This window comes from Mastigoproctus giganteus, chromosome 9 (genome assembly GCF_048544385.1).
Source record: "Mastigoproctus giganteus isolate SK-2022 chromosome 9, ASM4854438v1, whole genome shotgun sequence".
Classification (NCBI taxonomy): Eukaryota; Metazoa; Arthropoda; class Arachnida; order Uropygi; family Thelyphonidae; genus Mastigoproctus; species Mastigoproctus giganteus.
The window spans coordinates 214,957,135-214,984,175 of record NC_143583.1 but is presented as its reverse complement, the minus strand read 5'-3'; the positions used below and the strand labels follow the sequence as shown (position 1 = coordinate 214,984,175).

Here is a 27,041-nt window from a genome sequence, read left to right as displayed (position 1 = left end):
TTTCTTCCTATACTGATGCGAGTGAGAAAATGTGAAGCATTTTTTAATTTATACAAAATTCAGTAGGTTGACTTGGTGGAAAGAGAACGGTTGGGCCAAAGGAGCTGAGAATTTTTCTAGGTGGCTAATCCGTGACGCATTCACGCTACGATTCTACCCCTTGGTCTAAAAATTTACTGCTTACGTTAGCAGTCGGTGCCACAAATGATGTGGGATTGATAATCTTGGCAAATCTCCTGCTATAACGAACTCATTTCCCATTTATTACTGCCATTGGTATTCCGACAGAAGGGGATGACAAAGATGATCATGAACAATCTTGGTTCCACGAAATCCCCACGTCTAATAAATGTTTATCGGAAGTTAACCCCACATGTAGCCAATTAATTTAATAAATCCCCTCCCTCTTTCATTCCAGTGTCTGGGTGCCGGTGATATCTTGTTAATCTTTGCACAAATTCCGTGGAAAAGTTTGACTCTTTCGATCGTGTTTGGCATAAAGGCGTTCTAAACGATCTTCCATTTTATGATCTCCTTTCCGATTTTCGCAGTGTCACGATTTTCTTTCCTACCACCCACAGATCACTAAATTCAAACTTTAAATCAATATGTACTGGGCTTTCCAAGGTTCTTTTGTTTCACCAACCTTTATCCTCTTGTCTATCAACGACCTTCCTTTGGCTGAAAAAACCCCTTTCGTCCAATTTCTTTTCTTTTCTTTTTTTTTCTACAAGACAACTTCGTATAAAGAATAACGTGAATTACATCTATAGAATAAAAAAGTTACTGAAATTATAATACAAACCACGCTAGTATTATAAGAACTAATCTGCTAAAGAAACATGCAAAAAATATAATTATGTTAGATCTAAACAGCCAAACAGTTCGTCACATAAATATTTGTCCTATCCGAAATATCCAGTTTAAATTGCATTTAATAATTGCAATGACCTTGGTTGAGTATTATCACTTCAGCTCTTCCTGTATTCCACGTTCACCACCAAAAATATGGAACAAAAAAAAACTGCATCCGTTTCTCTAAATGGATGCATTTAAACATCTGTCTCTGATGAAATTTTAGAATTAACAGATATCACTTTTGCTGAGTATTTTTCCCCACACTTGGCAAAACTGGAGAGGAGATAAATCCGGCTGCTGTCCAGCCTGATCTGTACTTGGGGTTACTGTAGCTAAGGGTCAGTCGGGCGAAGACGACCCCTAACAGCTGTCGTGCTTATCTGCACGAATAGGAAGAGTGTAGGAGAAGCGCTAATGTTATTGAACGAAAAGGCCGGGCTTTCTCTCTGACCTTGGCAATTTTGCAGTTCGCCTGGGGTTACACTCCAGCGTGATTGTCTGTTTTTCCTGTTACTGAGCGTTGAATCAAGCGTTCGCTCACCAGGACATCGAACCGACTTTGTTCCGGTTCATGCAAAATTCTAAGTATGTACAAGTTTGGTTCCAGTAACTCAGTTATTTTGGTTTCTACAGTATAATTTGATGGATGGATTTCCAGGTGAATCTTAGCCGAGGTATTTTTAAATTTTGTTAATGTCTATTTATAAATGATTTTATAAAACAAAACGTGATAAATGTTTTTATCACGTTTTGTTTTATTAGGTATCTTAGCATGTATGTAAAGCGCCTCCTTTCTTCATGTCCGTCCACAGGTCAACTTCCAGTGGACGGATTTTCATGAAATTTTGTATTTGAGCCTTCTTGAAAGATTTATTGAGCCATTCCAGATTTCATTAAATGCGGATCACTAAAAATCCAGAAATTATTTATTTTTGTCTCACATATAACAAAGGCTGTCCATATACCGTATACTGTATATAGTTTGTTGCTATGCACTGATTTGAGGAATGAATGGGCAATATGGCCGATGCGCAGAAAAGAAACCTTAGTCCGTCCGCGCATGTCATTGCTTTTGTGTTTTTCTATTGGCCAAAAACAAAGGAAGTTGCATTGCATTTAACCATCAACTTAAAAATAAGGAACAAAAAGGGTGGGGATGCCGAATTATTTTTGGTACGTACGCGGAGTTGACATAAGAAAGTTTAGCGAGCACTGCTTTAACCCTTGACCTCAGTTCCAGTGTGACGAAGGGTGTGTAAGCGGTTGCGAATGATCGTTGCTGGACCTTGATAAGAGTTGTTTGCCCTGACAGATAATGATGGAAACTGTAACAATGACCCCACCCTGCCAGCAACGCCCCGCTGTGACCTTACATCCAGCGCAGACGTGCCTTTTTTTGTTACTTCCGTCTGTGCCGTTCTTTTAGGCGTTGTCCGGCCAAATGTTTAATTTCGGTATTCCCAATGTCAGCGAGGCGGGTCAGTGTTGGGTGAACCCAAATTCCAATTGTGCAGGTGATTAAAATAAAACCACGTGAATAAAACAAGTTGCATCGATTGTACAACAGATTTGGGGTCATTAACCAACGAACTCCGCAGTTTCTTCATTCGCTGAGATCTTTAATCCGCCCTCTCTCCGATGTCCAGTTTCTGCTGAACGTGTTTTTCAGACTCAATTCTTCGGATTTAAGTAAGTCGCAGAACTAACGCTTCTTATTAATTAAATTTTATTTATTTTTCTTTTTACGACTCCAGCGGGTCACAGATTGTCAATTAACGCACACTGTTGCAATATTTAGCAACCCAGCGGCTGCAAATCCTTCGACTGCCACTATTCCACCGTAACGCTTGACAAACGGCACCCAAGGAGCTGAGAACAGTAGATGTCGCTGCAAGGGACGAGGTTTAGTCTGAAAAGGGTGCGAATTTTATTCGGGGAAATAAATCCGTCTGCATTCAGGAAGGCGAAGAGAAAAAAACGTATTTTAGTTTTATTGCATCGTTTGCAGTTCTTCACGCAGTGTTGGTGCAACATGCAGAGTGTTGCTAAGAGAAAGAGGATGTTGATTTTCTATCTTACAGTCAGCTGTTCTGTACCAAATATTGGTGGTATATTAACGTTAAGCGAACTGTCTCTAAAGAATTGAGCAAGGGTCGATTGGTGTGGGTGAGGCGGGGGAGGAGGAAGAGTGTTGAAATTAAAAAAAAAAAAAAAATCTAGATGTATTCCGGAAAGCGTGGATTTTGAAGTCTTTTCAGGTTGGTGGTAAAGTCCGGTCTTCTTGCGTTGCCGCTACCCAGTTCGGTAGGTTGGTCACGTGTGCTGGCGACACGCTGTGAAGCACGAGTGGCAGGAGGTTGGTGTCAGTAGGACAAGGAAAGTAAGAGTTGCTCTTCCCCATTTACCAGTATTTGGCGGTCACGAAACGAAACGAAAAATTGGGGTTAGTGTTAAAGGTCAACCGAAGAAAAAAACCTGGACTTTTCTGCTTGGTTGCATTTCTCTGAGACCGCACTGCAGCAGACACGGGCGTCAAAAGGGCAAGGGTTTACTAGGGAAGGCACCCGCTCGTCATAATTAAATTATCTCTTACCCAAGCCTTAGTTTCTAGTGGATCCACTCCACTACCTGTTAAATTCTCCTAAGGCACTTCACTTTTTCGTACATGCGAAAATACTCCCACCCACCCACCCATCTCATAACAGCCGAAGTGATTTTGTTGACCCGTCCTCAAATCCACAATACTTAAATACATGAAGTGTTCGGTTCTCTCTCTCTCTCTAAATCTTGCGGCTGGGTACAAAACAGGCTGTTGACCCATCTTCCTCTTCATAGCCGTGTTGCTCTTTTTAATATTCCATAACTCTCCGAGGCTTTTGACCTAAATTTAAGGTGTTCGCCGCATTCCAGCTCGTTGTAAGCGTGGTATTGCCCCGCTCATGTAGGAGAATAACACATCCGTTGGAAATACCGCAACTTATTTGCATTTTTTTCAGCCGTGGCACAGTTTACTTACAAATCTTTCGAAAACTGAGGTAATAGTTTACGACCGCCTTAACAGATTTGACGAAAAACACCATCTGGTGTCAAATGTGGAGAATTCGCGTGTCTGCCAAGTAGACCAACAGGCGGGTAGACTTCCTTCACTATTCTCTAGAGCCACTGGCAAATGTCTGTTATCGGGAAGTGAACTGCTTGATGTTGTTGTTTTGCAAAAATTGGCGCGTTCAGAGTGATTGGGGGAGGTGTATTTTAAATGCCTTCGGGGGGGGGGGGCTACATTTTCAAGTGAGTTAACTGGAGCCAAACTGTTTCTGGTTTGGCTTGTTGGATAATTATGCGGTAAAAACTCGGTTATCTCTGGTGCCTGCAGAGCAGATTTCATGTGGCACGAGAGTTATGTTTTCCAAGTGCAGTAGTTGGGTGTTTACACGCCCATTTACTGAGAAACTCTTGAGAAACACGTAAAATAACCAGTTATCGTCGTGTTCAATATTGGCGAAGGAACACCTCACAAATACCTTTCTTGTCAATGAATTCTGTAATGTTAGCAGTTGATGATGAACTTGCTAGATTTCACAGGGACCCGATAATCCGTGATCTGTTTTACCTGAAATGCCTGATTTCCATGACCGACTTCACTCAAAGCCGAAACTACCCTCTAGACTCCTTCCAGCAACTCTTCATAAATGCTTGCCTCTCTAGGATCCATAAGAGGGTGAAAAGACTTTGCTGATCTCCATAGAACTTGAATTTCCATTAACGAACTCGCTGATCATGCTGATGACGGCCACCTCACTTCTTGAATATCCCATACAGCAAAAATAACGCATAATCTGGAGCAAAAACTTTACGATGGTGGAAGCAAAGGATAGACGGCAACAAATACCGGGGCATCAAACATTAGCCATTGGCCATGATCTTCCGGGACCATAAAAATATTGCCAGGAGGAGAAAGAGGTCATTTGACACGCCTGTACACACGAATGACATCCATGCCTACCTCCTAACAGAAGAATGTGCTCCTGCAACGTCTTGTCTCACGATTAAGTACAGAATAGTTTAAATATTTTTGGAATGGGACGTGTACTCCGTGCTGAGCTTATTCATAACGAAGCCTGTTCAGCTGATTTACTGGTGTCAAAGGCCTGGTGTGTTCTCTGTTTTTATTTCTTTTTTTTTTTTTTTAATTAAGAAAATATAGTAGTTTGGGATTCAAATATAGTGAATTTCATTATCGTATTTTCGTTGTGCTCTCTTAGAATGCCTTTTGTGTCGATTTACAGACTTGCGTGTAATTTATAAATACATTTATTTATTCGAAAGAAGTCGTACGCCTCTCTCTCATGCGCGTACACCAAAATCCTTCCACCTGTAACCATCAAAACTGGTACCCCGTTTGCAAACCTCTGTTCGCAACCTCCCGCGTTGTCTGAAAGCAACGCCCCAATTATTGGACTAGTTTAGGGATACGCGTAGACCACTGCCTATAAATAACAAGTTCTTTCTTCCCACTGTAACCATCCCCCGCAGCCACACTGGTAATTCTACATACTTGACCCAGTTGGAGAAGACAAGTTGTTAAACCAACAGAGGGCTGACGTTCGCCGCTGTGGAAGCGGTTTGACACGTGCTGCTTGTCATCTGGACACGAGGGCACAGTGCTGCGCGTGTTATATTCTTTATATTCGTCACGAATCGTTTTCCTCCAACCCAGTGGTTTTACCTGTATACGCAGAACCCTGGGGTTTCGCAAACTCTTCTTCCCACCAAGAAATCAGGCAGGGTGGCCTATTTTCGGGTTCATGACACTTCTCGAGGTTGCCATTACGCCGATTTTCAAATCGGCATTAAAAGTATACCGTCCGCCATGTTTCTATTAAAAAAAAATATTGTTCGTTGTAATTACTGAAATAATACAGCCAATCGCGATATGGGTTTCGTGCCATCCCACTTTACATGACTATTAGCAGAAAGGCGCCCAACTTATTTTGAAAAATGCCTGTTGAAGATATGTGGTGTTATTTTAATCACTTTGTTTAATTATTTTCTCTCTCATTTCAGAATCCCTGGGAAAACTGGCATCTGTAGCGTCGTCGGAAATGACGTGGCTCTCTAGACTGTTACCAGCTCGAGCTCTGAAGAAGGTGCTGTACGGAATTTGCATATGGACTTGCGTCTGTTACTTGGTCTTTCGCTTCACCACCAATAAAGGCAACGTGTACTTATCAGCTCACGTGAACAGAGGGTTACTCCAGAATCTGCCTGGAGAAGTAGTCACATTGACCCCTCAAGATGGCGGTGGTCGAACCCCCGGAATACCACAAAGGTTCCTGGATTTGCTACCTCAGGTTGACACTTCCCCTACTCTTAGTGAAAAAGATCTTCTCTCCCTCCTGTCCAATCATTCTAACCTTCCACTGGCATATTGGACCAGTCACAGAAACAAGCCTGCCAACAAGTCATGTGTCAAGTTTCCCAGTCTCTACGAACTAGACTTCAACAACATTTATTGGCAAAGACTTCAGACATCAAATGGAACTTTTTATTTATACGGAGCTTATTATGACAACAGATGGCGTGCCGGTGCCACTCCGGTGGTTCGGATTCTTGGTATGGTTGATAAGATAAAACCTATTCCAACCACTTGTCAATTCTGGTTTGACAAACGCGTTACCGTGTTCTCTCCTGCCACATACACGTACGCGTGGTACAGCAAGTGGGGAAATTACAAGGATGGTATTCTGCAGCCTTTTGTAATTTCCTGTAGAGTTCCCAAAAAAGAATCGGGGGATGAAGTTCCGGCTTCTGTTTCTCTAGTGGAACATCGCTGCAACAAGCCAACAACCAACATAAGGGTGATGAACAACCGACCAGAGAAAAAGGAAGATTTTGCTGTGTGTGTTAAGGGACTAGATTTTTTGCACGAAGACCTGAGTGTCCGATTAGTAGAGTGGATTGAATTGTTAAATATTTTAGGAGCCAAGAAAGTGTTTTTGTACGAACTCGAAGTACATCCTAATATCTCTAAAGTCCTTGGACATTACCAAAAGAAAGGCCTCGTGGAATTAACCCCAATAACTCTGGCAGGAAACCAGCCGAATTTGCCGGGATTTCGTCATCTCTACTTAAAATCTAAACTCACCCACAAAAGGCAGAACGAACTGATTCCTTACAACGATTGCCTATATCGAAACCTTTACGCTTATAAATACGTAGTGCTGTTGGACATCGACGAGGTCATCATGCCACTGCAGCACGTCACCTGGGGTGAGCTAATGGAAGATGTGGTAAAAGCAGCGCTGAAGGAGAAGAACTACACCCGGGCTAGTTACAATATACGGAATGTCTATTTCCTGGATGACCTGCAAGATGGAGAGGAACTACACCACGAGGCTCATGAACAAGGCATCCCACGGTATCTTCACATGCTGCAACACGTCTACCGCAGTAAGAACTACACCAAGCCAGGCGCTTACGTCAAGTGTTTTCATAACACCGAAAGAGTTGTGTCCCTTCATAACCACTTCCCCCTAAACTGTCTCGGCACCTGCACCACCTTCTCTGTGAACACATCTCTAGCTCAATTGCAACATTACCGCAAAGACTGTGTTGGTTCGCTGAAGAACAGCTGCAAGACAGATTTCAGGATCTACACAGTGAGAGATACCACCATCTGGCGGTACAAAGATGAACTGACTCGTCGTACTGCCAATGTGCTGTCTCAGTTGGGTTTCTTTTCGTAGCATCACACTCGCTGATCTGCCCCTCCAGCTCAGGGTTGGTGCTCCTTGCCCTCGGTCCTTGCAAAAGTGTGGAGCGCCTCGATGTCTTTCATCACGTGGATATCCCATTATTTCATATCATTCTTCGTTTACAGTTCCAGAACTTTGTGAAATAGCCTCGTTCAGTTGTGCCGTGCCGTGATGTGTATATGTGTGCATTCTGACGATTTATTTATTAACTTTCAAGAGCAACTCGGGACGAAGAACACTCAAAAACCAAGGATCAAGAATACACCAACACGTTCTCTTCATGCAACGCTCCTGCACTATGAAAGCACCCGTAATCGAGGATAGTAGATCGAGTAAGATGGCACTCTCAGGGGACAACCGTTGCACATATTTTGTAAGGTTCCCGCATAGTGAAATGTTATTTATTATATCGCAGTGGTTTAACAAAGAAATTCCTCAGCAGAATCCTCTTCAAGGAGGCTGGCCTAAGCTGCAGGAAACTTTGTTTCATTCGTTGTATACTTCGGCAATTTTCAGTGAATATTGTGATATCGCCACCCCCCCTTCTGAATAATGCTATGTGATATCCACACTCTTGTGTTCATTGACGAACAACTCTTTAAGTTGTTCCTTCGTAGAATAATAGAAATTTCGCTTTGGGTTTACTTTGCCACACAAAAGAATCGTGCGGGGAAAAAATTGCAAACAAAATTTGGCAATTTTGTACAGTATTTTGATATTAACAAAAAGGTTGCATTGCGCAGCTCATTAAATACGAATTTAACGTTAATGAACAAGCGTACTTAAGGATGGGTCTACGTGTTTCTCGCGCTGTTTGCTCAACTGTTCATCACCGCAGTGATTTACAGTTAAGCAGAGGGAGCGTATCCCCGATTGCCTTACGAAGCTGGTAGAAACACCCAAAAGAAACGCGCTATAAACTGAGTTAATTATTGTTAACATTCCCGAAAGACATATCACTTGTGATTCTTATGGTTACTAGAGCTGTTAAAGCGCTGACACCGAACGTTTTGGTTTTTTTAAATATGGTTTAAGCTGAGTTTGTGCATTTGTGTTACCAGAAAAGTTCCTTGGCCTGGCTTTAGCTTGCCGATGCCACTCTTCGAACACTTGAAATAAAAATTTTCATTCAGTGTTGTGTACATAACCTTCCAGTTTTTGTTAATGCATTATTTTCATGTATGTTAATATTTCTCAAATTTTTACATAAATTCCAGAAAAGAAAAAGCGTGTGTTGTGTGTTACTTATATGCCATTGCTGACATACCAGACAGACATATTCCATCTTAACAGGAATAGAATTATACGGAACTCGGAGCATGCTTTTGTTAATGGATTGATCAGAGAGGATTGATCCTCTGTGATCAATCGGTGTGATGGTACCGCAATAAAGGTGGTAGAGAACGAAAGAGACCTAGGGGGAACTGTACAGTCCGACATCAAGTTCTCTGAGCATTGCGGACAGACTGCTAGAACAATTCATTAAGGTCTGCAAGGAAATTTCCCGGAAGACCCAAGTTATCCCAGATATAGGGCAATGATTAGGCTACTCCATACCGGTCTGGAAACGTTATTTTAAGAAAAATATGGATCTTTTGGGAAGGGTGCAGCCAGAAGAGCAACGAGATTAGTCAAGAACACAAAGAATCTTGCAAGAGACTTTGGTCTGCAAACTGCAGCTCTTGGAAACGATGCACTTCCGAGGAGACGATGTATTTAAGGCTTTAAATGGATTGAGTAAACATAATAATGTTGGTATTCTATTTCTCGGACAAGGCACTCAAAGGTACATCAATCAAAAAAGGATGGCGGTATGGTAGATGTGAGAAAATTTGTTTTAGTCTGGGAATACTTGATTGTTGGAACAAACAACCTTCTGGTATTGAGAAAGTGGGCAGTTCGAACATATTTAAGGAAGAATTAGACATTATTAGAACGGATGGACTGGAGAGGTGGATAGTGATGTTTTTTTTTTTTTTTATGTCTAATACTGTAAAGTTGCTTTTTGCCTTCATTTAACTTTACGGGGGTGGGGTTGAGTTACCCAAGGACAAGATCATAAAAATATTCTTTAGTATTAAAAACAACACATTTATGACAAGGTTTCAGCATTGTGAGGAGTTGAATTTGTGATAAATTTCAGACTTTAACTCCCAGTGAGGTGTTAAAATAACTTCATTAGAATAAGAGTCGGCTAAAAAATCAAGTCCATACATAAATTTTCTTCTCTGAAGATGTTTTCACTATTTTATTTCATAGCGTAATTCTCTGAAAACTGCACCATAATTTAATCATTCACAGAATTCAATCTGCCTGCTAACATCAAGTTTCTTCCGAAAAATACAATCCGATCTTGGGTCCAAGGAGAAAGGTGAAATAAGTTGTTCCCCCTCCCCTTCATAAGGGATTTCTCCTCTACAATTATCGCCGTTTTAACTTGTGCAGAAATTTCTAAAAATCTGAAAGTTTCTTAATTAATATTGCAAGTGTCGCCTTTCATAAGTTGGACTAATAATAATCGTAACACAGGATGACCACAGTCAATTTATGGAAAAATATTTTGCGCAATTTAATTTCGAAGTCAATATAATAAAATACTTCCTCGTTTTTATTATATAAATATAATAAATGAATTCATCAGACTTTGTTTTCAGCAATCTACGTCTCGGTAAATTGTCAACGCTTGTATACCTTTTCAAGTTTGTAGTTCTCAGTGTGAATTGGAAAATGACTAAGGGACAGCCCAATTTTGGAAAAAAAAAAAGTTTGAAATACCTGAAGTTCCGTTCAGCTAACATTAATTAAGCGAGAGAAGTGTGTCATTCATCTTATACAGTCATAAAATACAGAATTTTCCTCCAACTTAGAGGATCTAAGAAAAAAGGTGGATCTAGAAAACCTCTGGCCCATCGTTGGATCTTGAATAAAATGGCTTCTTAACAACAGGAAGGAAATCTCCGCAGAAACAGAACTCAACTTCTCAGAGGTTTAAAACGGTCTGACTTTGGGTTTGAATCCCGAAATAGACTAGAATTGTTTCTTAAAAGCTTTCAGTGTGGGTTGCAATTAACTTCTTTCGTGTATATGGAAAGGACTCCACCACCACCAGTGTGGATTTTTTCAGCCTGCGCAACACGGGAATAGCTGTGAGCACTTAATGAACTCATCGGTTTAATTGATGGCAATAGATGATTCAAAAGATACCACACCCTTCGGAACGCTATAATTCTCTTGATAGACACTAACTGACAATTAGAAGTAAATGCTCAAAAATGTTCTGAACCGAACGAACCAATATTCTATTAGACAGGTAACAGAAGCAAAGGATCAAGGAGTTATGCAAATGCATCTTTGGCAGCCACATTGCGATAAGACGACGGTGGGTGTTCGAGTGAAATGTTTTTTTTTTTTTAAACGCGGAGCAGTGAAACAAAGTTTAGGTCTCTCTTTAAATAGGCAACTTTATTTAACTGAGAAAATGTGAAAGCAGATGGACAGAAAGTTATCAGAATTATGGCTCATATATCATACTCTCGAAAAAGTATTCGGGCACATCGTTTTCAGACATCTGTCATTCCAGTAGCGTTTCAGTCTTCCGTTGTCCATTACGACATACGAACTAGAAGTGACACTATCTATTGAAAAAAAAAAAAAAAAAAAAATCCGCCTCCTGAAAGGATAGCCTTCAGAGAAAGCAGGTGCTTAACAGAAGGCAATCGTAAATTCACATCCCTTCCACACACATACATGTAGCTAGCTTCAATTGAACCGATGTGGGCCGTGTTGATCTCAACCCCCTCCTCGCTTAACACTCCGTTTCATACCACATATGTCAAAATTGGCGCTCTGCGCCGGTTTTTTTTTTTTTTTTTTTTTTATGTAAACCCCAAACACGAGAGGTATTGGAACCTATAGTGCTAATTAGTACCGTGCTTGGGTTGGAGGTTGAGAAGACGAAAGAAGATATTTGTTGACACTGGACTTTAACTTCTGTAGATTGTAATTTTCAGGAAATACGTAAGAAGGAAGGTTGTTCCAGAAAACGGCAGTTGAATGAATAAATGAGGAAGATGAAAAGTTGGTTCTGTGGGTTTGAAGTTGGACAGTAAATGGATGTTGGCTGGTGGCGGCACGTGTTTGGACTGTTTTGAAAGAGAGAGGGGGAATTATAGAAGCCAATTCAGAAGAACAGTGCCCATGGAAGTATCTGTAGAAGAGGCATGCAGCAGAAACAGTACGTCTATGAGAAAGCGAGTGGAGAGACTCTGTTAGAGATGAATCATTAATTAACCTAACTGCCCTCTTCTGAATGGAATCGAGAAGCCTGAGAGAGGTTTTGGGGGCACCACCCCAGATGTGGGAACAATATTCCACGGCAGGGCGGATTTGCGATTTATACAGGGTGAGCAGCTGTTTGGAAGAAAAGTAACGCCGAGAGCGAAAGAGAAAACCAAGTTTTTTAGATGCAGAAGCAGCAATATTTGTAATGTGCTTGTGCCAAGAGAGATTAGAAGTCAGGGTAATCCCCAAAAGAGATATATCATTTTGCCTAGAAATCGGAGTGTCACTAAAGATAAGCAGAGGAGCAGAAGAATCTTTTTTTGCGAGATATAAGACAAGACTGAGTTTTAGAAGGGTTGAAATCAACTAAGTTGTCTTTGCCCCACTGGAGAATTACCTGAAGGTCGGCATTTAAGGAATTGGTAGCAGATTTTCCAGAAGTTAAGGCTGATTGAGCAGGACAAGGTTTCTCAAAATGGAAAGTTGAATGCAATGTGCTATCATCGGCAAAACTATGGATAGGATTTCCAGTCAATGGAAGAAGGTCATTGATATACAAGAGGAAAAGAGTGGGGGAAAGAACTGAACCTTGGGGGACACCGGCATTAGTGGAGAAGTTAGAAGACAGAGAGCCATCTACCATCACCCTCAGTGAGCGATCAGAGAGAAAACTGGATAACCAATTACTAAAAACAGTTGGCAAACCATAAGATGGAAGCTTGTTTAGAAGACCTTTATGTCAAACACGATCAAGTCTTTGAGATGTCAAGAGCAACTACTTGTGTTTCACCGAACCTTTCCATTGAATTAGTCCATAAATGGGTAACATAAGCCAGAAAATCTCCAGTGGATCGACACTGACAGAATCCATACTGGTGATCGTTGATCAGACGGAAGGTTTCTAGATAGTTTAAGAGTTGCCAGTTAATTGATTTCTCCATTACTTCAGAAAGAGTAGAAGTAATTGCAATCGGACGATAATTGGATGGGAGGGATTTGACACCCTTTTTAGGAACTGGCTGGATATGAGCAAATTTCCAAGCAGAAGGAAAAACACTTTTAGAATAAGAAAGTGAAAAAAGGCGGAAAAGAATAGGAGTAAGTTCAGGAGCACAGGTTTTGGGAACAAGTGGAGAAATACCATCAGGACCTGGAGCTTTCTTAGGATCAAGATTCGTCAAAATCCTTCTGACATCCTTTAGACTGAAGACCACAGGAGGCATTGAATGGAGCGTATCGGGAATGGTGGGAGGTGTTTTACCAAGATCATTAATACATGAGTTGGAAGAAAAATCGGATGCTAGCATTATCTTTGGCTGAAGTGACAACAGAACCATTTGGTTTGGAGAGAGGTGGCAGAAGAAATAGGCAAAAGTTGTGGCCAATAATAGCTTTGGCAAGAGACCAGAACGCTTGGCTACAATTAGGGCAAGAAGCAAGTTTTCTACTTTTAGCCTGTTCAAACTCTAGTTTGGACTGTTTAGTATTAGTAACGGCCGCATGGTGCAAGAAAGCCTATGGCTTATGCTGCACCAGCCAAAAAAAAAAAAAAAAATCCGAACAAAACAATGATAAAAACAAAAAAATAAATAACTAAATAATAATGATAAAAAATAAAATAAAAAATAAATAAAAAGGAAATTAAACCTATCATCCTATGCGCTTCCCTTACCCGAAAAATCACCAAGGAACATTACCTCACTGTTAGGAAAGTTGGACTGGAGAAAGTCAAGTTGCAAAGAGAGGAACTCAAAGAGCTCCAAGTGATTAGTGGAGTTGGGAGAACGGTAGAGACAACAGATGAATTTTACACAATGAGGTAGAGAGATTTTAAGCTAAAGAAGATCAAAGAGAGGAGATTCCAAATTGCCAAGTCTCTGACAGCTAATATCAGAAAGGACATAGGCTCAAGTACCACCTTTGCGGCAAAAGGAATCATACAGCGAATAATTTGAGAATTTCAGATGAGCAGTAGTTGAATCAACCGATAACTGAGATTCTGTCAGAAAAAGTACAAGGGGTTTGGCAGACTGCAAGTGGAAATGGACATCGTTGAGATTAGAATTGAGACCACGTATATTGGAATTAGAATTTAGACCACGTAAAATGAATTAGGAAGTGTTTGGCAGGTGTAGATCTTTTCGCACATAAGCTTGCTCTACAATTCATAGTGTATTCAATGGTAAAAAAAAGTAAGTGTGACGTGCTGTATGAAGTAATGAAATTTTTGGATGTGATTTGATTTTTGGGCGTGGTAAGAATATATCCAGATCCTTGACATAACGTGGCCTCGACAATGCACCCCGCATACACACTACTCGGACTCTCTCCAGTCACTATCTTGCAGAGTAGAGGTAGCAAGATCAAACACTAGCTGATCAGGAAGTCTCCTAGAGAGTTACAAATAGGTGGGTCCGGTGTACTAACAAGCGGCCGGCCTGCGAACACCGTTTTAAAGCTGTATCCTCGAAATGTAAGGCAGATTGGATCTCACCATGATGTCCATCCTAACCTCAAATTCATCAGTCATACTGCATAATGGAAGAGATGGGTAAGGGTTGACTGGAACTTAGCTCTAGGGACTAAACATGGTTTCCACCACTTCAAGCCTCCAATAAGCAAAGTGGTGGTATTGCACCGGTTGATGAGAGTCATCTACCACCTAGTACTGCCTGGTAGCATAGAGGGGCGGCGTTCCTCCATGTGGTGTGGGCGCCACACCTCGACCCCTGCTTATGTTGGTTCATACCTGGGTGGGCACCAACCATCTATTTGTGAATGGAAGTTATACCCTGGATTACTAACGGTCCCACCATCGTGAAGGTGCAAGCAGAGGATTTGACTGTTTATTCAAAACTATTGATACATTGATGGCCAGGAACCATATCGATCATCACTGGTGCTATAGTGAGGAGCCTTATCCATTTGAAGCAAAGATTCAGTGAGGTCTAGATTCAAAGAACTGCTACATCGCTGGAAGCAATTACCGAAGCCTTCGGTTTTCATATTCTCTGCAAAGATTCAACTTTGATAACACTGTAGGATAGGTTCCCAGGCCATAAACCTACCTCATCCGAATTTCATTGTTCCCAAAATGCACGCTGGTAGCAGACATTTTTCGGGTATCCACATCTGATCGAAAGAGGGTGTAATGCGATTCGGTGCTCCAACAAAACGGTTTCCACTGCTCTACGGACCAATACTTAGTTCGTTGCACCTTGCAAGGCGAGGCCACTTTTTTTTTATCGTATGATGTGAGTGAAGGAACCAGTTTTTCCCTGCTTCCTTCGTGTATCGTGGCCGTGAGATCCAACCGGAGTGTGCGGCACCATCGTGATATTCAAGTCCGAGGCGGGATTCGAACCCGCGAACTTTGGGTTTCCAGGACGGCACTTTAACCGCCCGATCAGTGCGAGGCCACTGATTACGGTTGATGATGTTTAGTTTATGCATCCCTTCCACCCTTCTCCCATGAAGACGGTGTAGCTGTCATACCTAGTCTTATTTCAACTCGTATTGGCGCCTTTAACTCCTGCTCGATGTTTTGCTGGAATGGCTAAAAAGATTGCACAGGAAGACCTTAGGCTGTCTTCCTCTGCATTGCTGGTGCTGGTAAAACTCTCTCCCTTCCATTTCATGATAACATCACCGACGTAAATTTCGGATGGCGTAGGCTGTCGGTAATTGCCCGAAGCCAGATATATGACAACAGACAAACCCCTCTCGAAATCGGTCAGTTAGGTTCTACCTGCCAAACTTGTGCGACTCATGCGCCTTCCTTACAAACACCCAAACCTGACTTTAGGCAGGTGCAGCAGCAGCATTGAGCCTCCTCGCTCAATAAAATTTCTCTTTATGTAGTGGAAACGTGAGGATGCGAAAAGGGCAAGAGAGAGAGAGAGAGAGAGAGAGATAGGAGCCTCTGAAAAAGAACTGCTTCCAGCTCTCTCTCTCTCTCTCTCTATACATATAACAATCAGAGTTGCTTTTTTATCCAGGCATTTACAAGGAAGTAGGAAAGCAGGGATGGCCAAATACTTTTTCCAGAGAGTATGTACACTGATGTGCAAAACTTAAGGACCAACACTATTTCTAAAGGTTACAACCACAAAATCAAACGAAACAGCCTGTGGCGATTTGCATTACTTTGGTCGTTTAGTAGAAAGCTGGTGCACATGCAAAAATTTGAATCGTGATGAGAGGGCTCACATAAACAGATAAAAGCAGCAGTTCAGCAGTTATGTGCAAATTACCGAATGGTGAGCACGATTGTTACAAATGTTCAATTGGTTTCATACAGTGCTACAGACAACGAAATGGCCAGTAGACAACATCTGGTTGACTTTACCCGGGGTCGAATAATTGGGAGGTCGAAGTGCGAGGAGTGTGGCTGTAGAGTTTCGGTTCGCCCATAGCATCGTCTCACGTGCGTGGTCGGCCTTCAGAACGACAGGGACAGCTGTTCGAAGGACCAGTGGTGGTGGACCACGAAATCCAACGCCCAATGATGACCGCTATATACTCCTACAGGCCAACAGAAACCGACACCAGACAGCTGGATCCATTGCAAACCAGTGCACAGGACGCAGGATATTGCGGTTTACTGTGGCCAGTCAACTCCACAAAGGTGGACTGTTTGGCCGATGGCCAGTACGCTGTTTCTCTTTAACACCTGCCCATCGGAGACACCGTTTACGGTGGTGCATCGAATACAAGGATTGGACAGTACGCAATGGGATAAGGTACTCGTTACAGATGAGAGTAGATTCAGTCTCAGCAGCGATTCTGGACGTCAGCTGATCTGGCGAGGAGTGGCACACGATATTACCCGCAAACATCATTGAAAGGGATCGATATGGTGGTTGAGGTGTTCTCGTCTGGGGAGACATTATCTGCAATGGACGTACACAACTCCAGATACTGGAAGGCGGTACTGTAACCGGTGAACTGAGGTAATCCTTCCCCATGTGTGTCTGTTCCGAGTGCCATTGGCCCGGAGTTCGTGTTTATGGATGATAACGCCATATGGAGACGCTGTGGGGAGACTCCTAGCGGCACGTCCACACCCACCAGAAAATGTTCACTAGCTGAAGATGGCCCTGACAGAGGAATGGACGATGTTACAGCAAGAAATTATCAACAACATTGTTCTTAGCATGGACCGGCGATGCAAAGCCTGCATCGACATTAGGGGTGACCATATCTCCTACTGAGGACCACCTCTTCCCTTTGTTCCATCTTTGGCAGTGATGCATCTGTATCATGGCAGCCAGTGCTATGTTGTCATTTTTGAATAAAGTCCCTCTGTACCATTTTGTTTCCATTATTGTGTCGGTGTTTTTTCCTTCATTATTTCTGTACCTCACGAGGTTCCTTGGATATGATTCTCCCATATCCAGGCCACTCCTACGAGAAGCTACAGGCGGAATCTACTGACTGGTTCTTAAGTTTTGCACACTAGTGTATAAATATACCAGAAGTAACTGAAAATCGTTTGAGCATAAAACGATGTAAATACAAATTGCGCGATGAACTTTAAGTTAAGAGGACGTGTTGTATCAGTAAAATCACAATACCAATCGTTTCAATGACATTTAAACAGTTGACTGTTTTTTCCTCGCATTAATACTAAAATTCAATTTTGGTGCAGCAGAAGAAATGTGGAATCGAACTTTTGTACCGCTGATTGATGAGAACAAACCATCCTTATGTGTCAGAAACAATCCCGATAGTCTTACTATTGCGTGGCAAAAGAATCTAGACATACGAGGGGGGTATCAGAAAGTTCGTACCCTGACCTAGATAAAACATCCGTAGAAAGATGCCGTTTTTAATATAAGTTGTCTACGTATTCAATAACTAACATGTGAAATTTCATTCCCGTAGGTGATCGTACACCAGAAGTGAAGCGCGGAAGGACGCTACGGTAGACAAAGCAGAGTATCGAGCAGTGATTAAGTTCCTGCATTTGCAGGGCAAGAAAGCTTAGGAAATTTACGAAGAAATGAAAGCTGTGTATGGGCAGAATTGTCCATCCTTGACACTGTAAAAAAAAGTGGAAACGGAAGGGTCTTTGACGTGCCAAGAGAAGGAAGGCCATCAACATCCATGGACAGTGAGATGGTTGCAAATGTTGAGCATCCGGTGCTAAGTAACAGACACGTGTGACAATTCATTTGATCGCAAATGCAATGGGAATTGGATATGAGTCTGTCCACAGCATTTTACATGACTATCGGCACATGTCTAAGTTCTCCGCACGATGTTTTCCAAGATTGCTGAAGCAATTGCAGAAGCAATGCCGAACGCAATGTTCTCGCCAACTGCTGGATTCAGTGACGCATTCAGGGTAGGGGCACCAGGGAATGTGCCCCCCTTTCTTTTTTCGGTAAATATACACCAAGCATTTAAATTCCCTTTATGCTACAAAAAAAACTTTTTTTTTTTTTTTTTTTTTTCATTGTGTGCAGAATGGTGACCCCCTGTCACAAATAGTGCCCCTCTTGTTATTTTTTCTGGATCCGCCACTGGTTGGATTTGTCTAATACACTGGCGTGCAAAATTTCAGGACCAGTCAAGTTTTCTCATAGGACTGGCCTCGATATGGGCAAAGCATACCAAAGGAACCTCGTGAGGTACAGAAATAATGAAGGAAAAAACACCGACACAACAACGGAAGCAAAACGGTACAGAGGGACTTTATTCAAAAATGGCAACATAGCACTGGCTGCCATGGTACAGGTGCATCACTGCCAAAGACCGAACAAAGGGAAGAGGTGGTCCTCAGTAGGAGATATGGCCACCCCTAATGTCGATGCAGGTTTGCACCGCCTGTCCATACTTAGAACAATGTTGTTGATAAGTTCTTGTGGTAACATCGTCCATTCCTCTGCCAGCACCATCTTCAGCTGGTGAACATTTTCTAAATCAGCGGAACGGGCAGGCCAATCCATACGAACAATGTCCTCACTTTCCAGAAGCATATCAACAGCTGCAGTGCGATGGGGTATGACGTTATCATCCTTAAATACGAACTCGGGGCCAATGGCACCTCGGAACAGATGCACAGGGGGAAGGATTACCTCAGTACAGTAGCGTGCATCGGTTACAGTACCGCCTTCCAGTATCTGGAGTTGTGTATGTCCATCGTAGATAACGCCTCCACAGACGAGAACACTTTGACCTCCATATCGATCCTTTTCAGTGATGTTTGTGGGGTGATACCGTGTGTCAACCTCTCGCTAGATTAGCTGATCTCCAGAATCGCTGCTGAGACTGAATCTACTCTCATCAGTAAAAAGTACCTTAAGTAAAGATTTTGTGGTTGTAACCTTTAGAAATAGTGTTGGTCCTTAGGTTCTACACACCACTGTATACGGATGTTGAGAACTTTTTTGATCGGTTGGTGACAAATGATGAATGCTGTGTACCTATGATCCGGAGACTAAAGATATGTCAAAGACATGAGTGGATGCCGCTTTGATTCGTTTCAGGAAGTCTCAATGAAGTGGATTCGTGGTTTCCAGCAAAACGTGCGGACTTCTATGATCAAGGCATTATCCATCTGATCGATAAACAACTGATCCATAGATGGGAGAAATGTGTTACTGTCCATGGAGGGCGCACAGAAAAAGGTTTAAAGTTTCTGCGAAGTTTCGCCTTTCTAGGGCTATTATTTCTAGGTAAGGGTACGAACTTTTTGATACCCCCTCGTACGAATAGAATATCTGGATTCTTTTGCCACGTCATTTAATAGTTTTAAGCTTTTTTTCCCCCATGAGATCTTTCGCACAATTTTTTTCTTTCGTTGTAAACGTATTCACACGACGATTAATTGCACTTCGAAATAATTCGTTGTACTGATTTTTTCCCGAAATCCATTTCATTTTATTGATCGAAAAAGAGACTTACAAAGCGCTGCCCGCCTTTCGTTATTATAACAAAAGTTCGCCAGGACCTAGAAATATTTTCGTTAAAGAGAAACCTTAGTTAATACATCTTCGTTGTAACGGGATGTTTCTGTACCGTGTAAATAAGGAGGTATGTCTCGACTTTAACCTCGGTTTCCCATTAGAAATCTGGAAAGACAATCACGCGCATCTTATCGACAAACCGCCAGAAAGTTGATCAGGTGGGACGCTTCAAAAATCACGGACCAATTTTCTACCAAACAAAACATTAGTCATGCCTTCCCAAACATTTAAAACACCATTTGGAAGAACGAAGAAACATCACGACATGAACGTGGTGCCCAAATTAACTGTGCAGGTGACTCCCGTCTCTTCTAGAGCAACTTTACTCCCATGGAGGCAGCAAAGGAAGTAAGAAAACCCTTAACCATAATTATGAGAGCATCTTTGCACGAGAAACTGGATTTGGACGCTACAAGGAGCAGATTTATCTACCTCAGATTTAAAAACCTCAGCATCAAAATTACTCCAGAGATCTCTTAGAGTGAGTAAGACCGACCACTGCTTCCATGTGTCATGACCAAGGAGGCATGTCTTGTTTCTTCTGTCAGGATGATCATCCCCAAATGTAGATAGTGCCAATGAAATGAACTTACAATAAAATAATTGTATTTATTGATGGAACATTCATTGATCTTCCTCAAGAATGGGCACTGCACCATCTCAAGGATTACGGCAAATGATGTTCCGCCCCCCCCCCCCCTCAGAATGTTGTGTTCTGTTTACCGCCATCATTGTTTCCTTCACACTCGACAGGATAAAACACCGTGCTAACAGTATGAAAGTGGTAATTGAAATCAGATCTGTAAACGAAGGGTAGATATGAAGGATACAGTCAGTAAGAACAAAGCGAGCTACGCGACTTTGTTTTTCCTCTGAGGAACTGAACTCTATAAATTATTAGTAAGGGGGAGGGAGCAGTTGAAAGTGAATCGATACGAAAAAGACTTAAGGTTCTGATGGAATAAGATACCAGCTTTTCCATTAAGTGTGTACAAGCAGTTAGGAAGGCACGTGGCATCATCCTGTTCATGATTTCTAGAACATTTTCAACTACAGTTTAAAAAGTCATTTTCCTCTGTATCAGAAACTAACATCCTTAAGCTGGATCCATTGGCATTATGTGGGGAAGGACCTAGTTGAAATGTGTTAGGCCCTGAACGTGATCACTAAAATGAAAGGGAATTATTGTCACTGATAAGAGAGGAACTAGGAAGCACAAATATCGTTGCATCATTTAGCTATTCGAAATGTTAGAGCTTTGAAAGTTTAATGTATCAGTGAATTTTAATCAGGGGAAGCTGTACTAGTCTAGACCGGGGGCGGTAAATCACAAGTACATGTTGGTCAATCGATGCACAGATATAAAGAAATATCTACACATAAACAACCCAAACATTCTACCAACTTGAACATCTATTCCTCCAAATGAGCCGAAATTGCTAGATCGCGAAACAGCACCTTCTGTATGTCACAAACTCAGCCACTACCAAGGGATACTTCTAGACCGTCATCTTCCAAAGCATCCTCTACAGAGCAGAAATTTGGGGTTCTGCAACCAAAGCTACCAAAACTAAAGCTATTATATGCAGCCGAGTTTTGGGGCCAGATGGAAGTCTCAGTTACCCACACAGCAGCGAACTACAGTGATGACCACGGCTCTCGGAACGATTGCCAGTGAAGATAAAAAAGAGATACTTAACTTTCACTGTGAAGACGCTCACGGGGAAGATCTCTGTCCCAACATCTGGGACGTGATCCGCTGGAGAATTCCTTCTCCTGCGCTGAGAGCGATGCCACAGTTGTGCTCGACCCATGGGAGACTGCACATGTCTGAAAGATTCCTTCCCACAAAAGTGTTAACAATGATACAATCGCCGGACGTTGATCTGTACCAATTTGCCTGGGACAAGCAGTACAGAAGAAGGAGCTTCACAATAGCAAGTGATCTGCTCCCCACCTAGCAGGGAGACGAATGTGAACTGTGAAAAAACTCTATCTGTGCCACTGTATTCTGTGAACCACGAATTCTGTAATCTAGATGTATGGAGAAATCGTTCATGGATTTGATTTTATTTATTAGTTTTGCTATTTTTTTATTATCATTATTTATCTCGTAATTTTATTTTATTATATTACTATCCACGTGGTACCCCTAGTAGCATGCCGTGATGGGTGCATTGTATCGTGTCCTCTCAATCCTAAGAGACCCTGAACTCCATTCCTTGGCTTGGAAAACATATGCCTTAGTTTATAAAACACGTAAGTTTTTCTATGACTGTTTCTTTAAAATATTAGAATTATAGAGCACTTTAGGGCTGTAAGCCTCGTGTTATAAAATATTAGAATTAATATTTTATAATATTAATATATTAGAATTAGAATGTTGAAAATATTAGGAAAAAATATTCCATAAATGTAATGTATTGACTCTGAGTCCGCTAACTGCCAAGTTGATAGAGGCCATGTTCCATCTCAAACTGTAGTACGCTTTATTAAAATTAAATCCCGTGTCTTTACCTTTAATTATCTTTAATTGGCTTTATCTTTAATCGTCTTTCTCCATCTTCCAACTAACGACGTATGTTCACTTCCTGCTAATGGTTTCTCTACTACGAGCCCTAAGATATTACGTGGTTCGTGGATAATGATCAGATCTAGAATATCATCATCCGTTTAGCGTTTTCTCTAATACGCTTATGCAAATAACAATCATCTACTTTATTTCATTTTGTTTTTCTCTCAGGGAGATTTATCTCCCACTTACTCCAATGGATGAGGCAAATTGAAATCACCCATTAATGCCTGCTCAAATAGTACATCTGCATGCAGAGGCGCGTGTCGTACGCCTCGCAATATTTTGGTCTGTAATACACCCACTTCTCATTTTACCTTTGAATTAGCTACTTTGCATCACATCGATTCAATATTGGGTCTGATTCTGATCACAGGTTTTGATTCTGAGGAGACATTAGTCGCGCTCAGATTAATTTTTGATAAGAAGAATACCCCACCCCTTTTATCTTGTCCATCCTTTCTAAATACATTCCACACTCACTGCCCAAAAAAATCCGAAACTTTTATTCAATGTTTCGACAAAATTAACACAACAAAATGTTTTTAATGAATATTTTATTGCGAACAGTGTCGCCAAAGACGAATATTTGATGCAACAGGCATCCTGGCATGCAAATTCCGTGTATTCGATAGAAACAGATCTACCATCTTACAGAGCGGCATACAGTATTATGCAAATTATTCATTCCTGTAAAACACGGGCTGCTAAAACATCACTTAATTCCTGTTTTTGGCTTGCTCAGAGGGACAGCCACATCTCCAATACTCGGAATGGCAAGTCATCGTCATATAGATGATTCTTTGAGATGGCGGGCCCTTGGACCACTTGAAGCTGGGCAGCCCCAGGTAGAGGTAGCACATTGGCTTAATGTGTCACATAGTGTTGTCTGGACACTAGGGGAGAAGTCATCCCAGCCACCAAGACGCCACAAGGCATCTATACAAAGACATGGTCCGAATCTATAAATAACATCCTTGACGCCATGTTCCATCAACACATGCCACCAAGCACCCCAGAGCAAATACTACTATGTGAGGAAAACAGCACATACACCACGGCCCAAGTGGAAGACAGCTTCATCAAGGAAGAACTGGACACCGCTGCAACAAATATAAAAAACAAGTAATCTCCAAGAGAAGTTATGATGGAGCCCGAGATCGTAAAGAAGGCTGTTGAAACCATCCAAAATGAGATCCTAAACCTCTTCAACCATTGCCTTGAAGCAGGCCATTTCCCAGCAGTATGGAGATCTGCAAAATTAAGGCTTATTCTCAAGAATCCGACAAAACCACAAGACCTTCCGGAGTCATACCGGCCCATCGCTCTGCCAAGCGTCCTCGGCAGACTCCGGAAAGCAAAACTACCAGCTAATTTGTACAATTGTATAAAAACCTATCTTGCAAAGAGAACAGTAACCGTCAGTGCTCCGTACTGTTCAGTCACACGACCAGTCTATAGAGGATGCCCACAAGGCTCAGTACTTGGCCCACTTCTCTGGAACGTGGTGCTCGACAGCTTTCTAAACCTCGACCTTGGTAATGTGAGGTCACAGGCCTATGCGGATGACCTGATCCTGATGCTGGCGGCAGACTCAAGAACTCAACTAGAGATCTCTGCAAACCGTGCTATAAATATCCTACAAGACTGGGCCACCCAAAACTACTTAAAGATATCCCCAACAAAAACCTGCTCCATCCTACTTAAAGGTTCTCTCAATATCAGAAGGCCTCCCCAGATAAAGATTCAGGAAACAACAATTAAGCTTTCCACCGAACTTAAATATCTTGGTATTCTGCTGGATAAAAATCTGTCATTCACACCCCATCTTACTTACCTCCGAAGCAAAATCAAAAAATACTCCGCACTAATAGCTAGAGTCACTCGTCGCGACTGGGGGCTTAAGAAGAGGACCCTAGCCCTCTTCTATAAGGCAGTCTTCTTACCAGCAATAACATACGCATCAGGAGTCTGGTTCCACAAGGCGGTAACAGCAGTAAACAAAAGGAAGCTAGAGACCATTCATCGTTCAGTCCTACTGACAATCTCGAGAGCCTGCTGTACTGTAAGCACCCACGCCCTCCAGGTCCTCTTGGGTGCTCCCCCTGGACCTTGAGATCGTCCACTGTGGGTTGCTTTATCAACTATCCAAAGGCAAAGCAATCACCTTCCTAGACTACACAAATGATCCGGCGAACGAACGTAAACTCGAGAAAAAACGCCTTCTCACCCACCTACAGCAGGCCTGGCAAACCCGCTGGACGATTTCGACAAAAGGGGAAGTCACCCGAAGATTCATACCGGATAATCAACTAGTGTTTCCCAAATGCCCAAAATGGTTTTCACCGGAACTGCTTTTCACGGGACATGGCGCAATAAGAGCAAAACTCTCCAGTTTCGGATTGAGTGACACCCCTCTCTACCACTGTGGACAGCCAGAGACGTGGGAGCACCTCATGCACCACTGCCAACTATACGAAGACCTCCTCTGCCTCTTAATAACCAGAATACGTTTCTCGCCAATAAACCAAGAACAATATCTCCTGGAGAGCAAGGGCAACTATAAAAAGCCTTAACGCAGTTTGCGCAGGATCTTTTTACTAGAAGAAGAACGTACCCACAACCTTAGCAGGAATTTTCCCACAAACTAACCACTCGTCATCCATAATAAAGATCCTTAGATGTGTCAACCAAACAAAAACCTAACAGCTACAATCCGAAGAACAACTAATCATTAACTTAACCTGGATCTGACCACTGGCTGAAACTGGAGTCATTATCTGGACTTAACCACTCACACGGACGGCACAACATGTCCCAGGAATGGCATACGAAGACCTGACAAAGACATTGTGCAGTTTGCTGCCGAAACATCATTAGGCGATCTGAACCGGGTACCCTCACTCGGTTCACTTTCTTTCCCTTCCCTTGGCAGGGGATGGTTACTTTGTACCCTCCCTCCCTGCCATCCCCTATCTTCACCTGGTGAGCCATGGGCCTGCCCCGCCGACTTTTGGGGTTATCTTCACTATTGACCCCATATTTCTTTTCACCCCCCAGTCTTCAGTCTCCCTTCCCTCTCTAGCTATCTTGCGACTAGCGTTTGACCCTTCCAAAACTACACAAGCCCCACACTAAAATAAAAAAAAATTTAAAAAAAAATGAACTCTAACCCGCATAACTTATATCTCTTTCGGCCTAACCCAATTTCTAGCGTTTCTCTACCCCCCTCCACTTTTTTTTTTTTTTTTTCTTTTAGGTCCTAGCCACTGAAATCTCAGGAAATTAGGTGGCAGGACCTGCCAGAGTAAATAGTAAATTTCTAAAATACTGGTGTACCTGGTCTGCCTCCACGAGGTGCAGTGTGGGCAACGGTGGGTCTCATTTGAGACCCAACGGCTAAAAGACCAGATGAACAACGGTACAAAACATTACACACTACAATATCCATACACTTTTAAACCTCTGGCCTCTACAGTGTTCTGTATCACACCACAATTGGTGTGATACAGAACACTGTACAGAACCCCCGCGGAGATGGGGGAAACCCCTGGTGCCGTTAGACTATACACTATACACTATGGAAGCAGTTTCAAAACAGGCAAATCGACAAGAGAACGCACGCGATTTGCAGACACAATACACATTGGGTATAGAATTAACTTTCAGGATGACCCTAATGTAATTGTTTTTCATTTTTTTTTTTTTTATGGAAGCAGTTTCAGGAGAGAAGAACCATTACAAGAAGAGCTGGCCAGGGTCGCCCGAGGGCTACTTCAACCAAAACAGACCGCTTTGTCGCTATAACAGCAAGCCGGAACCCTGCGATATACTATCATCAACTGTCTTTTGCGGTTATTGCGGCCTCAGGTGAAAACATTTCCAACCGGACTGTGTTAAAAGGCTCACAAGTGGACTCTACGCGAGGAAGCCAATGGTTTAAATCCCATTAACTCCAAACCACCGCAGAGTTCGTCGAAACTGGTGCCATGAACATCTATGAGTTGGAGCCCTGACAAATGGAGTACAGTTCTGCTGAGTTCTGTTTTACTGTCTACAAACAGATTCTAGACGTTATTTCAATAGAAGACAACCCTTCCCTATCTCTTCCATCATGCAGTATGATTGATGACTTTTGAGGTTATGATGAACATCGTGGCGAGATCCAATATTCCTTACATTTCGAGGGTACAGCTCTAAAACGGTGTTCGCAGGCCGGCCGCTAGTTAGTACACCGGACCGAAACTATCGGTAACTCTCTAGGAGGCTTCTGAATCAGCCAGTGTTTAATCTTGCTACTTCTACTTTGCCAGATAGTGACTGGAGGGAGTCCGAGTAGTGTGTATACGGGGAGCATTGTCGAGGCCACGTTATGTCAAGGATCTGGGTATATTCTTACCACGTGTAGGCCATATCCAAAAATTTCATTACTTCATACAGCATGTCCCATCCACTTTTTCTTACCATTGAATACACCATGAATTGTCAAACTAATAGAGCAAGCTTATCTGCGAAAAGATCTAAACCTCCCAAGCACTTCCTAATTCATTTCACAAATATACGTGGTCTTAATTCCAATCTCAACGATGTCCATTTCCACTT

At 42.2% G+C, this 27,041-nt stretch overlaps 1 protein-coding gene across 3 annotated transcripts in view; it reads left to right on the top strand.

Annotated features, from left to right (window-relative positions):
* Window positions 1-8,762, top strand: part of LOC150081120 (uncharacterized) — a 71,936-nt gene extending 63,174 nt beyond the window's left edge. For all 3 annotated transcript variants that reach the window (XM_090381142.1, XM_090381141.1, XM_090381143.1), the window contains exon 2: window positions 5,923-8,762. In XM_090381142.1, the coding sequence (XP_090237268.1) occupies window positions 5,961-7,604 (1,644 nt within the window). In that variant the 5' untranslated portion in view covers window positions 5,923-5,960 and the 3' untranslated portion in view covers window positions 7,605-8,762. The remainder of the gene's footprint in view (window positions 1-5,922) is intronic.
* Window positions 8,763-27,041: the final 18,279 nt, after the last annotated feature.